The sequence below is a fragment of the Oxyura jamaicensis genome, chromosome 1 (genome assembly GCF_011077185.1).
Source record: "Oxyura jamaicensis isolate SHBP4307 breed ruddy duck chromosome 1, BPBGC_Ojam_1.0, whole genome shotgun sequence".
Classification (NCBI taxonomy): Eukaryota; Metazoa; Chordata; class Aves; order Anseriformes; family Anatidae; genus Oxyura; species Oxyura jamaicensis.
The window spans coordinates 141,905,507-141,920,357 of record NC_048893.1 but is presented as its reverse complement, the minus strand read 5'-3'; the positions used below and the strand labels follow the sequence as shown (position 1 = coordinate 141,920,357).

General features: G+C 40.9%; 1 protein-coding gene across 1 annotated transcript in view; it reads right to left on the bottom strand.

Annotated features, from left to right (window-relative positions):
- GRTP1 (growth hormone regulated TBC protein 1) overlaps positions 1-14,851 on the bottom strand; it is a 35,722-nt gene that overhangs the window by 15,129 nt on the left and 5,742 nt on the right. The window contains exons 3-5 of the mRNA XM_035317815.1: positions 13,058-13,216; positions 6,016-6,140; positions 2,879-2,975 (exon numbers count right to left, since the gene is read on the bottom strand). Of these exons, the coding sequence (XP_035173706.1) occupies positions 2,879-2,975; positions 6,016-6,140; positions 13,058-13,216 (381 nt within the window). The remainder of the gene's footprint in view (positions 1-2,878; positions 2,976-6,015; positions 6,141-13,057; positions 13,217-14,851) is intronic.

Below are 14,851 nucleotides of genomic sequence, written 5' to 3'. Positions count from 1 at the left end.
CTGCTGACCAAAAACCCTGCCAGCATCCAGGTGTTGAGTGTAATTACACACGTGCAAGCAGGGGAAAGGAAGCTTTCACAGCAGCACCGCAGAGGGCAGAGGAGGGATTTCCAAACTGTCCTAAATCGCTCCCGATTTAACTGCAGTGACGTGGGGATACTTGGAAAACAAGGACATGACCTGGAGGCATATCTGTTGCAGCAAAAGGGGAAAACGTGTAGATTAGAATGCAAACAGATCAAGAAGAGAGACACCATAATAAAACTGAAGGAAAAAGATTGGCTTAACAAACTGTTAGCATCCAACAAAACTGACTGCTACTTTTCCCTCTGAAGATCTGGAGAGTACACAGTACTTCTCTGCTTTCCCAAGAAGTAATTGAAGGGCTTTAAACTGAAATGTGCTGTACCCTGCACTATTAACACAAGGGTAGTACTTATCGGAGGGTTTCTTTATGGATACAGTCTGTCTGCCTCTCTCTAACATGTACGTAATGTCTCTGAAATTATGATGATTATTTTATCCATCATGCTTTGAATTTCATAAATGTACAATTCAAGCGTGACCTGAGAGGGCAGTGGGGATAAAAAGAAATATATCTGTAGAAAAATCATCACCGTTATGGCAAAGAACTGTCATGCATTTTTTTTGGCAGAATAAAGAGAAAACTTGCTGTTGCTTTTCGACAACGAAGCCTTGCATTCCTCAATGCAAACACTTTCACTAGATAGAAGATTCACCCTACTAACTCAGGCTCTTGTTGAGGCACCCGAGCTGGAAGAGGTACTTCAAACTCCCTTAAAACTGACTGTGCAGGAGAAAGGGGCACAGGCAGGTTAGCAATTCTGATCAGATGTCCCTTTCACCACTGACAGAAGCAGAACTGCAAGCATGCATGTTTCTAATGTCAGTACCTCAGCTGGATGCCTCTGGACTGGACGTGCTGAACCCAGGCCAAAGTCTGTAGTAAGACTCTCATTACAGGGTAGTAAATATGTATCTATAAACAGGGTAGTAAAACATATACCTACGGATATAAGTAAATGCACATCTTCTTTATACACAGTAATTGCCTTTCACATTATCAGTTTCTTCTCAACACCAATGCTACCAGTGTAACATAAATGCAACAAATAAGAGGGCAAAATAAGAGCAACTTTTGTCATTTAGCTATCAGCAATGTGTAGAAGGATATTAAGGGCTTCATGACAAACTCATTGAAGTAAAATCCTTGCCAAAAGCAATGATAAATTTATGAATTTATCCTGAGCTGGAAGGGACCCACAAAATGAATAAAAAATTCTAAATCTACTCCTTTGTCCCAAATAAAAACATGTAGGACTCTCAAAAAGATTATCAGCACAAGTTGCCATACAGCGGTTTGCAATGAAATGTGCCTTTTACCGAGGGCCTTATCCCCCCAGAAGCGATGTCAATGGGAAGACATCCTCCGATTTTAGCCAGTGACAGGTCACATGGCAGACGGCAGACTGCTGTCTCCTACCTGTTTGCACAGCTTATAGTTCTCACGGCTGAACAAACCAACAGACAGTTGGTTTCTTCAGGCTATTGCCATAGCTTGAAAGTAAGCTTCAAGGCTGCAAAATCTCAAATATTTGCAGATTGACTCAACACGTCACAGTGCTCCCTGCCAGTTCCTACTCTTGCTATTTGCAAACTCTGTCCAACCATTCTGCTTAACACGCAAGGGAAAATCTCAGCTCCTACATGGTGAATTCAATGTAAAAGGTAATTCTTACAGCTGGTCAAAAGCATTAAAAAACTCCCTCAGCTCTTTATCTTTCCCTTCTCTTCAAAAGGGAAAAAAAACTGTTTTCTAAAAATCTTAAACCAGACCAGAAAGAAATAGAAGTACAAGTATCAACACTGATGCCTCCGACCAGCACCTAGCTGATGCTGTAATATTGGATTCAGCCTCCAGCCATTTGGGATAAACATCTGTTCAAAAGCAAAACTGGGCCAACAGCGAATTTCACAGCCTCCTCACAGAAAAAGTCTCTTCTATTCCGAATATGAAACACATTGAGCATGTAGCTGTAAGTCCGTCCCATGCACAGTGCTCGTGGGAATTCATGATGAAGCCATTGTTCCTCTAGAATTAAATCCCAAGAAAGAACGTTCCCAAATATATTTCACAGGGTTATAAATCATAGCTGTGCCTGATGTTTGCTTCTGGTTTTAAACTACTCCACACGTGGTGAGATTCAGTTTAACATGAGGCAAGATTCTGTGTGTAAGGTCCTGCTGCAAACCCAGGCATCCAGGCAAGGAAAGTTAGGGAGCTACTTGAGCCGACCAGATGTAAATAATGTGTGCACTGTAGGGTGCACTGAATTTCCCTCAAGACTACCAACCAACCTGGCTAGATCACAATCAACTGTCTCTGGAGAAAGCTCATGCTGCCTCCTGCCAAGCCACTGGGAAGTGCTGCTGCAGGCTCAGTGCTCAGTCTGGGTGCATCTCCCACCTTTGCTCTGTGATACTGCTTCACCTGTACCTCATATCACATCCCGGCAAACAGAAACACCAAATCCCAGACACCTTCTGAGTTCTGTTCCCCGGCTTCACAGTGGCATAGGAAGACACCTACCTAACAGGTACAAGTAGGGAGTGAGAAATGAGACTGCAAATTAACATACACATAAACCACTCCACCAAGACTAAATTGTGAGGACAGAACAGACAAGTTTTGCCTGTGTGTGGTGTCTTTGTCCTGTGTTTCCAGGACCCTAAAAAGTCTTCAGTCCATGCAAACCCACTTTAACACCTGAACACTCTAAAAACAAACAAAAACACAAAGATAAAATAAAAGCCAAGCTCCAGCATACAAAACCAAGTGTTTAAGTTTTTACCATACCAGGCAATATTCTTCCAATAAGAGCATCTAGCAACCAAAAGGACTCCTCTTCATTCTTTGTAATAAGAATCAGGTATCCAGCTATGAAATTCATGCCCTGAAAAAGAAAGAAGAATTTTAAGATGTGTACACTTACCGTAAGAGTTTCTAGTTCGTTTATTTTTACTAAAGGCTAAATTACCGCAGTATACAAAGTGAGCATATCAAGTAAAGTCTAGTAATAAAGGCCGCTGTTTGAGTAAGCTGTTAAACCTGCAAGATGACAGCTAGTGAGAATTATTAGCAAAGCTCAAGGAGAGAAAATTAAAATAAAAAGCTTAGTAGTCTCTAATTTACTTTCTATTTTCCCTTTTTAAAAAATCCCAAAGCCCTGTCCCAGTGTAACTGTTGACTGTTCTGACCAGAACCAAAGCATAGCTGATTTGGATGTGCAACACAAACATAACACACCTGCAGGTGGACCACGCAGCTGCAAAAGGAGAAAGCCTGATCCAAACACTCCTGCGTAAAAAGTTGCAGCTTTTATGAGCCATTGATGCTTAGCTCATCAAATGACTTTATACAAATCATTTGTTTCCATTAGTACCTCCAGTACTGCCCATGGTAATGACTCTGACCACTGCAGCTCCTGCCTTTCAGCGTAAAAAGGAAGGGAAACAGCTGGAAGGAGCAAGGGGGAGCTACCAAAACATTATGAAAGCTTAGTCAACCCATAACTGGCCCATTCTGACTGCATAGAGAACACACAGGTTGTGAAATGGTATTCCCTGTACACATATTGCCTCAGCCTCAGGCACTTTTTTTGTATCCACCACAATATCACTAAGTTATGGCAGTATTACTAATATACACGCATGGTAGTTCACTTTCTTTAGATTCCTCATCTTGAAAAAAAAAAAAAAAAAAACATTTAAGTGTATTTTTTCTATTGTAAACAAGATGACAACTGCAATATCACAGCAAGCACACCAGCACGACAATTTACAAAAGGTGTCTCTGAAAGTTTTCCTAAGCTAACAGGAAATTATCTTTAAATATTTACAGGCTATGAACACTGGTGTTGGTTACATTGCCTTCTTCAGTTTCATCCCTTTATTTGGCCTTCTCCCTGTTCTCTCCTTCCAAGCTCAACTTCTCCAGCATTGTCCATCCAGCGCCATCTCTCAGTCTCCTGAGTGCTGCCAGGCATGGCTCTGAAGAGATGACGGCCACCAAGGAGGCCCTTCACAGCCTCTGGAAGCCAGAAGTTCCTATCTCAGCTGAAATCTCATTTCTTACATTTGACAGATTTGACTCGCCTGTCCCACCGTACAAGGCCTTGCAACACTCCCACAGCACGGAAATATTAGGACATGGCATCTTCCCCAGGGCTTCATGTTCAGGCTTTGAGTCACTGCAGCACTTGTTACTCAGAAGGCTTGGACAGACCTTGCGTGGCCTTACACGGTGCTCGGCCCAGCTAGGGAGGCAACCATTTGTTTTGAGGCTGACAGCTCAGTAACTGCATCTATCTATGGTGATAAGAAACTGCTTGGCATTTTACGTGGCACACGCAGGAAACTACTCTTAAGCATAAATTCACAGGACTCCTGATTTTAGGCAATGCCATGCCCTTGTCACAGCATGACCATGCAAAGCCCAATACGCTCCCAGATGGGGAGCTAAATTGCAGCAAATACTACAAATGTGGTAGAATTATGAAAATGCCCCCCGAAGAGCCTTCAGAAGCTAAAAAGAACTCTGCAAAATACTGAAGTTCTCTTTCTTTACTCTGAATTTTCCAGTGTTTACAGGGTCTCTCCTGTTGTGCAGCAGGCATCACAATATCTATCTGGATGAAGTCTGCTGCTTCACTGGTAGAAAACATCCTTTCCTGAAACATTCCCTGATTTACAACGTGCCTTGGAAAGCAAATGCTGCTGGCCTTTGGTTTATGTTTTAATTATTTAGCCAGAGAAGGTAGCATTCATCCTGTGAGGACACCAGAGGTGAGGAGAAAGGAGAAAAACTAAATGAATCACTTTTTTTTTTTCTCCCAAAGTTACCTTTCATCTTCAATGTTCATAATGCCAAGTGCAAAGATTAGCACACTGATTAAACTATATACGAAAACTTGTCAATAATAATTCAACATCTCTTTTGTTTAGAAGTGGTACGTTTCTGTGGGTATAACTACCCTGATATAGGGGCCTGACCCTTGCAAAACAGACTTTTCACAGTTCTGTTCCTTTTATTATTCTCAAAACTTTACACATCATATCTTAATAAATACATAATATTGAGAACAACAGAACTGAAAAATCATGCATCTTTTACTCCCCTGTTCCAAATAATCTCTGTACTACAACTGGTTAGTTTACACAAAAACAACTTGTTTTATTGACTTTGGTCTAGCTTTAAGCCTCTCTAAGTCTCCTCGTTAGTCTCCTACTCTCCAGGCTTCAATAAATACAATTCATAATCTTCAAAACTTTGGAACAATTGTATGTACTGTACCAACTTCCTCAACCAGCATGAGGTATATAGGTTAGCACTTGCATTTTTGGTGAAGAAAGGGGAGACTTTGTAGGTGAAATTAAAACAAATTTTCTTCCTACTTGCCTGTCTATACTTGGAGACAGCACCAAATAAATGCTACCATTTCCCTCAACCCAATTATCCAAAATCCTAGATGATATATCACATGAGCACTGTTTTTCCTGTATTTTGAAAAACGTTCCAGTGTAAACAAAGACAACTGAGATCTCATGATGACTCCTATACACCAAGGACTATTCCAGGAAAGACAGCAGGAGGGAGGAAGAGGGAAAGACAAGCTCTCTTTATCTTCTTCTCCAAAGCAGTTAATCTTGATACAACTATGTGTAATGAAATGCTTGTTTTGCACGATATGAATCAAACCAAATACAGTCAAAAGTAGCTACAAAAAGACCCTGGGGAAACTCACAAGGATACCTGAACTGGCTTGAAGTGATTAATTTTTCTCTCTCCCAGGGCCATTTTAAAAACAGAAATTGTTTGTGGATCTGCTTCTAAAAGGACACATTCAAATGGACAAAACCAATTACCATTGGTGAAATGCAGCATTGTTTAGAAACAAACAGGGAGAAAAAACACACAACACAGTGACTACATACCTGACAATATCCTACTGCTTTATTGTGGTGCCCATATGCTACCAATACATTGTAGAGCGTATGCTGCAGGCAGGGATCAGCCGTTTTGCGGAATTTTATGTTATCTGGAAATGTTCTATTCATGTCTAGACAAAAGGGAAAAAGAGATCAAAATTAAGAGCTGTTCCCTCCTTTGCCTTTTACAGCTTCCCTGAAGCACAACCAAAACCTCATTAAACTGTAGTTTTGGTGGATGAATTTTAACAGGAACCAGCTTTACCTGTTTTGGCTAAAAGAGCATCTACACTTGAGGATAATCCATTCCTAGAAAGACTAATCCTATTAGGGTACAGAAAACTATTTAAAGCAGTGCTAAAGAAATTCTCCTGCAGAATGGACTCAAGGCCTGACTGCAAAAGCTTAAATTAAAGCAAACCACTGGTTTAGACCAACAAAGAGAACTCATACCAAATTTATCTAGCAAAGTGGCACAAAATGAGCTGTACCTCTAGGAAAACATTCTCATAACAAATCCAATGATCTTTCAGTTGACTTATCATTCAGGGAGCTTCAACCAAACAGTCCCAAACAACTGAAAAAAACAGTCTTGGTCCTGCAACTGAGCACGTCTACCTGAAATCACTGTAATTTTTTTTTCCTTGTGATGTGACCATTGGACAACCCATTCCTTCCTTTGTGTGAGATCACCAAGAAGATTGATTTGTCAACAGTGCACATGGTACATGCTTAGCTCAGTGCTAAACCAAGGAAGGACTGTGCAGTTACCGACACTTCAAAAACTTTCATTTCTTCTGGACCAAATGTGAATAACAGGACTCATTTCTCTTTACAAAGGCCTAAAAACTAGGCATGCAGGTTTGAGCTAGTCACCCAAAACTCCCTTTGGTTGTTGGAAAGAAAGAGGCAGAGTTAATTTTTAGCTTGCTTCACTCTCTAAAGAGGGAAGCCAAGGTTACTGGTCTACTTGCACAGCAGATTTTTAGAAGTACATGTCAGGGAAAAAAATGATTTGAAAGTAACACTACTTTGAAGATTTTCAAACCTTGAGACATTAATAAAACAACAGTTATTTTGGTTAGCTTTAACAAAAAACAAAGAGAAAATGAATTACAGTAAATAAACAAAAAAAATCAGTAAAGTATTACTGTACAGATATTTATGTCCTAAAGTGATCAGATCCTATCAGCTTTTCCTGCATACTGGAAGAAGCCATGGCTTTGACACAAACTTGGGCTGTAAGCAACTAAAGGAAGAAAGTCACCCAAAATCGTGATTAGTTTCATGGAAATCACAAGCATTAAAAAGACTTCGCACTAATCATTATTTCTTCCTTTTAAAGTCAATAAATCATTTACAGAAATGGGAGGGTTGGAAAATATTTCACCTCACCACTCATGTGACTTAAAAGAAAAGCTCAAGGAAAAAGATAATTTTTAAAAGGACTTGAGTAACAGCCAGGCAGTTACAGGATAACCAAGCGCTGTCTTTCCCCTTGGTAGGAAGAGCAGCACTGTATTTGCATAATCAGAATAATTTGTTTATTGAAACTTAGGCTGGACTTCACATAAAAAAAAAAAAAAGATGCATGCTGACATTTCAGCTGTGGCTCTTCCTCCCAAGCTGTGCAGAATAAGGGCAAGGGAGGGAAGAGAGAAAGTACCCTACACACGGAGCAGAAGCTGCCCAAACTGAACTCACCTTTAAATTTCACAACCTAGGGAAGGCCTAAGGCTTAGAGCATGAGTTCCTACTTGCTTTCTCCTTACAGAGCATGATTTTCCATTAAGGTTGGGAGAAACCTTTCAGTCCTACAAGCCCTCTACGAGCCCTCTTGTGTCAGATGGTTACCATGAGCATAGAGCAGCAAAAGCAGGTAGTCCCACTTTGTCCCCTCTCTACCCTACCTTTCTGCTCCCACCTACATGTTTTCCCCCCTCCTACAGCTCTGAGGCTCCTGTTTTATCAGATTTGGGCCAGAGATGCCCAGAGGCAAATGGCAGAGGCAGACAAGGAGAGATGTCCACCTGACTTGAGCACTCACCCCACTCTACTACAGCTGTCCCAACAGGGATGGCTGAACACCTCCTTCTCCCCATCCATGCCTCAGAGCTGACCTGCTCTCCGCTCCCCTACTTCCCTCTGGACAGATGTTAGTGGGCAAACGAACATGATCTCAAGCTACTCCAGTTTTAGGGAAAGGATAATCACCAGAATAAACTGAGCAGGGAAAATCAAAGTTAGTGCTTTTTACTGCTAGATAAACCCCCAAACCATGTTAATCTTGTTGTGTGCAGATCTGCTGACTAGAACCAAACTACGCACAGGAGCATGGGTTGAGGAAGAAAGTCAGAGAAAAGATGAGCTACTCCTTTGCAGTACACTCCAATTAAATCCCAAAAGCTTATTATTTCAGATGATCCTTCAGTACTGGGAGGTGGCAGTGTTATCCTGCTGTGAAACACAAAACCAACAGCTTTCCTCTCCTGTTGATTTATCTTTGTGCAGCAAGCATGAGAAGACCATTGGCTTGTTTCTTTCCTTCCTGCAGCATTTTCACCTCTCACTCAGCAAGACAAACATAGGCAGAAATCCACATTAGCCTCAGCTGAAGAGATATCTATTTTAACACCCGGAATTAGAACTGTAGATGCTATTTCTGGAGCAAAGAGATGTTTAGTGTTTTTGCTTCAGTCTAATGCTTTTCACATTTAGGGTACTTCAAAAGCCAGGCATGTCTACAACCCAGACTTCTTCAGCTTGCTACCCCACCCTTTCTGTACTTACCTTCATATCAATGTGCCTCCCACACCCAGACACAATGCCCAATAAATTACACAAGCATTTATTTATTATCTAACATGCTATACTCCATTTTGGTCACGCTTCTTCACTACTGCTAGTCTGTAACTTGCTTCTGTTCTGAATACATTCCAGGCAAGTAAATTTGCTTTTTGTTTGTTTTTTTGTTTGTTTGTTTGTTTTTGCCAAGTACAAGCATTCAAAAACACCAGCGCACTGTGCAAACATAATCTCATTATTCTGGAGGTCATCAATTACGATTTGAAAAAGTAAAATACATAAAGGGTATTTTAAATTTGATATAATTGGATATTCAGGACTCATCTTCAAGCTTTACTTTGTAACAATGAGAACTATAAATTGTTTTGGAGGTATTTCTTTTTGGTTTGTTTTTAAAAATAAAGCTGAAGTTTGCTATCAACTAAGACTAGAGAAATCAAGCCTGAATCACCCAGCTTCAAGTAACAGTTCAGTAGCTTACAGCAATGGAGAAAGCAAACTGGGATAGGATTTTCTACAAAAGGAGATGAGAACAATAATACCACTGCATGGAATTGGAATTAAGAAGCATCCTGTGTCTCAGTTATTGCATAAACTCCAGTCCCTTTTGTCTCCAAAAGGTGAAACCAGAATTGGAGAGAACACAAAAGAGAATGGCAGCAAGGACGACCACAGGAATGAAGTGGCTACCATGCACAGAAAGGCAAGGAGGATTAGAGCTCCTTAGTCTGGAGGGATATGCTTATGAGCGAGGCAGCACAATGATCTGCTAAATCATGAGCAAACTGAAGGAGGTGAAAAAGGAGCAACAGCATTTTTTTTGGTGATTTTTTCCCTATCCAGTGCTATTAACTACAAATATGACATATGACTCAGGAAGTCCCCTGGTTCACAGGTATCTGGACACTAGGTAAAATATTCTGAGGAAGTATCACCACACACTTTCCTTCTCCAGTTCTTCCTTTAACTGCTTTGGCAGACAGACAAGGAGACGAGGTAGCAGTTGGGCACCACCTGATTTAACTTCTCTAACACAGAGCCCAAAGAGCTGACACTGCTCTTCCCCATGGCTAGATGCCATGAAAACCTCATGAGAACGTTCCTAACCTCCATGAATAGGTCAACACCTTCAGAGAAACTTATTCATGCTTTGAGAGTAAAACATTCACTGTCTGCAGTGTAGAGTTGATGGCGATTGTCTGAATTATTGTTCTGAACCTGTTACGAACGATCCCACAACCGCTACCTGACCCACACAGCTAGGCCCTCAGGCCAGCGGTCACGAGGTGCCATACAGGCCATGGGGACTCTCAGGTATCAGACCCCAAGTTTGTCACCAATACGGCTCCCCCTCATGAAATGCAGGAGTGGAAACATGGATATTAGCTCATATAGGCACGGGAAGACTTGCACACACTACATACTTACCTGAAAATGGCCTGGTTGAAGGGGGACGTATTGCAAAGAAGCTACGTTAAGTTACACCCAGGCCTTTTTTTAGCCTGCAGGCAGGCTTGCCTCAGGAGAAGAGCCACATCTACTGGGACAACACCACTTGTCCGGCTGAACTTCACTACAACAGGGCATGTACAACAGAGCTCAGTAAAAATGCATTCCCTTCTAAATCTGTACATGAACTATGAAAATTGCCATCACCATTTAGAGACATGCATTCTGTAAGCTCTTATTTTTATATTTAAAGTAAGGTCATTTCTCTCCCACAATTCTCTTCAAAAATAAAAGCCAAAGATCTTCCAACAGCAAGCGTCACAAAACAAAATCAGCAATAAAGCCCATCAGTTAAGAATCAACAAGATGAAGAGGAAAAATGGTCAAAAGATCTCTCAGGTTTATTGTTATTACTAATCAGGTTTTTCTTTAAAATTAGACCATTTCTCTGTACAGTCCACCTGCATTTTTTAATTTAGTTACATCCCATTGAAGACATTTCCATATTGAAAACAAGTTCCAAATGGAAATGAAGATTGTTTGGAGCTTCTGGGCATGTAAAAGAAACAGGTAACTGGCTCTTAAACATTTTACAAGGCATTTTAAAGTCTTTAGTTGCCCTTGCCCTCCTGTCCCTCCCATTGGAAAAAAAAAAAAGCATGGTGGTTGCTATTCTCTTGTTTTTAAAGTGCAGCACTGTATTGGGCTATTACGCTACTGCCAGGCTATATGACTAAATACAGCACAATTGTCTGAAAGTGCTGGAATCTGCAGACCCAAAAAGTGAGTGGCAGCAAGATTCCACATCTTAATTTAGCTTACTGTTAAAAACAACTGCTGCGATGGGAAAACAACACAGGCAGCAATGAACTCAGACAACAATTTACACTGAAACAATCCTCAGCTAAAGCTTGTGATAAAATTTGTACAGTCAAGAGGGGCACTAAGTTCATTAGCATAAAATTTCCATTCACCTTAAATACTTTTCTCCTAACCCTCAGATGTTCGCATCATTGCTTCCTTTTTGAAGTGAAATCTATCACTCTGAAGTCTGAGGTCCATTTTGTATTTTTTCCCCTCCAACCCATTTTTCTTTCATCCCTTTCCCTCACTTGCTCCTTGTTAGTTTCCTCTTCTGCAGTTTATCTATCCGTGGAGTTGCTCCTCCAAAAGTTTAGTTCCTCAGTATTTCAAAAGTAGATCTTTAGCTTCTGACATTATTCTTCCTCCCCCGCAGAAATATTTTAATTCATTGTATAACCAGTGTGAAAAGCTTCCTGCTGTCACACTATGACCACTTGTGCTATGGTCTAGTTTCAGAAGAAAAAAAAACTGCATCTCCCGCTTGTAGCAATTATATACTTCACTCTTTCTCCAGGCCCTTAGCAAGGCTGGCTACAAAAACTCAGCTTAGTTCCCCCTGTATAGATAAAGTTGGAGCTCTGCTGTGTCTACCTCTAGGCAGGATATGAACCTGGATATTTCTGGTTAGTCTTCACTTCCAGGAACATGAGTTTATGTTCCAAAATACCTTACTAAGGCGTGTAGTCCCAAAAGCCCATGGTGCTGCTGTGGAGGGGGAACTTGGAACCAAAACAAAAGGAGTGCTAATGGTTATTCAATTCCAACTAAAATGAGTAAAATCCCAGCTTTAACTACCTGGCTTTTTTAAGATGAAAAAAGACAACAGTAACCACACCTGCCATTCTAACATAACAACCTCAGTATCGTGCTTCTCCAAAGCACAGTCCAACCTCTCAACTCAGCAATTGGGCAATCCAAACAGTAACAGCTTCTCCACAAAAACTCTGCTGCAGCAGATTGAAGAATTTGTGGACAAATACCAGTTACATCAAACTTCTACTTGCTTGTCCCGTCCCTCCCATCCCTGCCTCTTTCAAACACCCAGAGGGCCAGCGCAAGGTCAGGGTGGTCTAACACCTTGTCACTCATTTTTGGCCACTAGTCAATGTACAAAGGGCATAAGCAACGGGACTAGTAGGGGAGTTCTATTTACCATCCTACTCTTCCCGTCTTTCAAGGATTTACGTTTATTAATTTCATGCATGAGGGGGTACATCCATACTGCTGTAACAGTCCTGAGTAGATTTCCCCACCCCTCAGTTTGTCAAATTCCTTTTTGAACCAGTCCATGCTTTTGACCTCAACAGCACCACCCTCCAGCAACACGCACCACAATTCAGTGATGTGCTCTACTAAACCCACAGCATGGCAAAGTTCATTCAGTGTCCTTAGTTCTTGCTAGACATAACAAATTGTTTCAATTAACAACTGTTCCCCATTCACCCTCTCTACCCCTTTTAAAATTCATGTAGGTCTATCAACAACTTTTTCCTTATCAATCTTTTTCCTCGAGCTAAGATGCAAGCATAATTCGTCTGCCTTACACAGACACTGCTCCACATCTTCAACCATTCCTGCTGCTCTTCCAGGTCCTTTTGGGACTGAAACAAGGAGAAACAGATGCAAAGGCAGGTCTCACACTACAAAGTTAGAACTCATCATTCATCTAGGAGGTGACATAATAACACCTTCTAGTTTGTTCTCTGTTCCTTTCCAAAAATTTCTAATCTTCCTTAATGTTTTTGACCACATGAAGAACCTGGAAAGATCCGTGCTGTTAAAGAGCTTATGGCTAATCTAAGTTACATGCCAATTCAACACTTAAACCACTACTACAGAAACCCAAGTTTTCCATGACATAACTTGACTTCTAATAATTTAAGGACATAGGACAGCAGATAAACACAGATTTTATTATCAGGACAATAACCTGTTTTGATTGCTTCGACCAGCTTGTCATTTTTCTCTCCTTCGAGCAGCCTGTGGTAGTATCCAGGGTTTTGTTCCATGTTGGCTTGGGCCCCACTCACAATCATCCAGATCAACGCACGGTGTTCATTGGGGATGCCTTTCCTGATATATCTTTTCACTGCAAAACAAGAAGTTTTGTTGGTTTGCTTTGAAAACATTTTCAGTTACATTTTTCTTTTGGAATGAACAACAGAAAGCTGGTAAGTCACAGGGCAACTCTTGACTAGAGATTATTGTGCTTTCTCCCCTAGAGCACCGCATAGAATAAGCATTTTCTTCTCAGCTACACCGTTTATTTTTGATTCTTGCCTAAATACTTGCCACTCAGACTGCCAACAATGATCTCCAGACCCATGCTTTTCTCAGTCCTCTATTGCATCATTAGGATTTTGAATCCTTCCCACTTTCTGACTGAAGATACAACACTGAAACACTCCTCCTTGATCTTTGTCCTTTATCATTCAGACAAGCACTAAGTTTTTTCTTCCCCTGATGGCCTCTGACACAATACTACTGTTTGCTTGATTATGCTCTAGCATAAACGGCTCTGTTAACCTTACACTGGGATTTCAGCTTAGCACCTAACCACTGAAACCATAGCAGACACAGAAGTATGAAATATGTGGCTACTGTCTAAACTCATTTAGAAGGGGTGGAAATGGGAGAGAACAGCAGATGATTTGTCCCAGAATAACTGGGGAAATCTTCAGATCTAAAATAGCTGTTATCTCCTGCATCCTAGTCTTATTTTTTTTTTTAAGCAGATGATTCAGTGTGAATAACTAGGATGCAAGATTACAGGAAGAAGCATCAGGCTAATAACAGCCAAAGCAGCTTCCTCCTGGGAATGGAATGAAAGATATTAATAAGGGAACTAATGCTGCTCATCGGTACATAATCCTCCATCAGCATTACCCCTTCTGACCCCTAAAGACAGACAAACATTTGAGATCCTTCTTTTTCCAGGGAGAAGAAACTGACAGAGGATTCAGACGTTTACAACTAAATGAATGACACTTAATTAAAGCTCCAGCTTCTCTTCTCCAAATTCAGTGGAACTTGAATGAGAGTGGGGAATTCTTGGTTGTTGCACAAAATATCATTACCTAACCTGGTTTTATCCAGTTATATAGGTCTGTAACTCATGATAAATGGTGTCTGAATTAAAGGCCTTAAAAACAGCAGAGCAAAATGAGTTTACGGCAACTCAGCCAGCAACCTTCTACATGCCTTGTTTCCACCTCTTTTTAGCTGCCTATCCTTTAGGAGCCAAAACTGCCTTCCCAATGTCAACGGAGAGATCTGTGCATCTCTAATGGGCATTCCACCCACCTAAAATCTGGCACTTTCTCTCAAAAAAAATGTTCCTACCCTTCACATTTGCAATAAGCACCTGGCCTTCAGGGTACAGTTTTTATTTAGCGTTCCCATGAGGATTTATAGTGTGGGTAACAGATTCTACTGTTCCAGCTGTAAAGTAACTTTAACTGCAACCCTATTGTAGACAGACTGGAAATAATTTACTAATTTCTGTTTGATAATCCCCACTTCATTTTTTTTTATTTTTTTTTTTTACACAACATCTTGAACTCTGATGCTCAATAAATCCCATAGATGGGCACGGCAAGCGCAGGAATGCAGCTGAGGAAGGAGCCCCATTTCAGTCAGCACGAAGAGACGTTTTGATGATCCTGCAAATGCCCCCAGAAGAGTACTTACTGGGTAAAATCACTGGATTATCATATTTTAACAA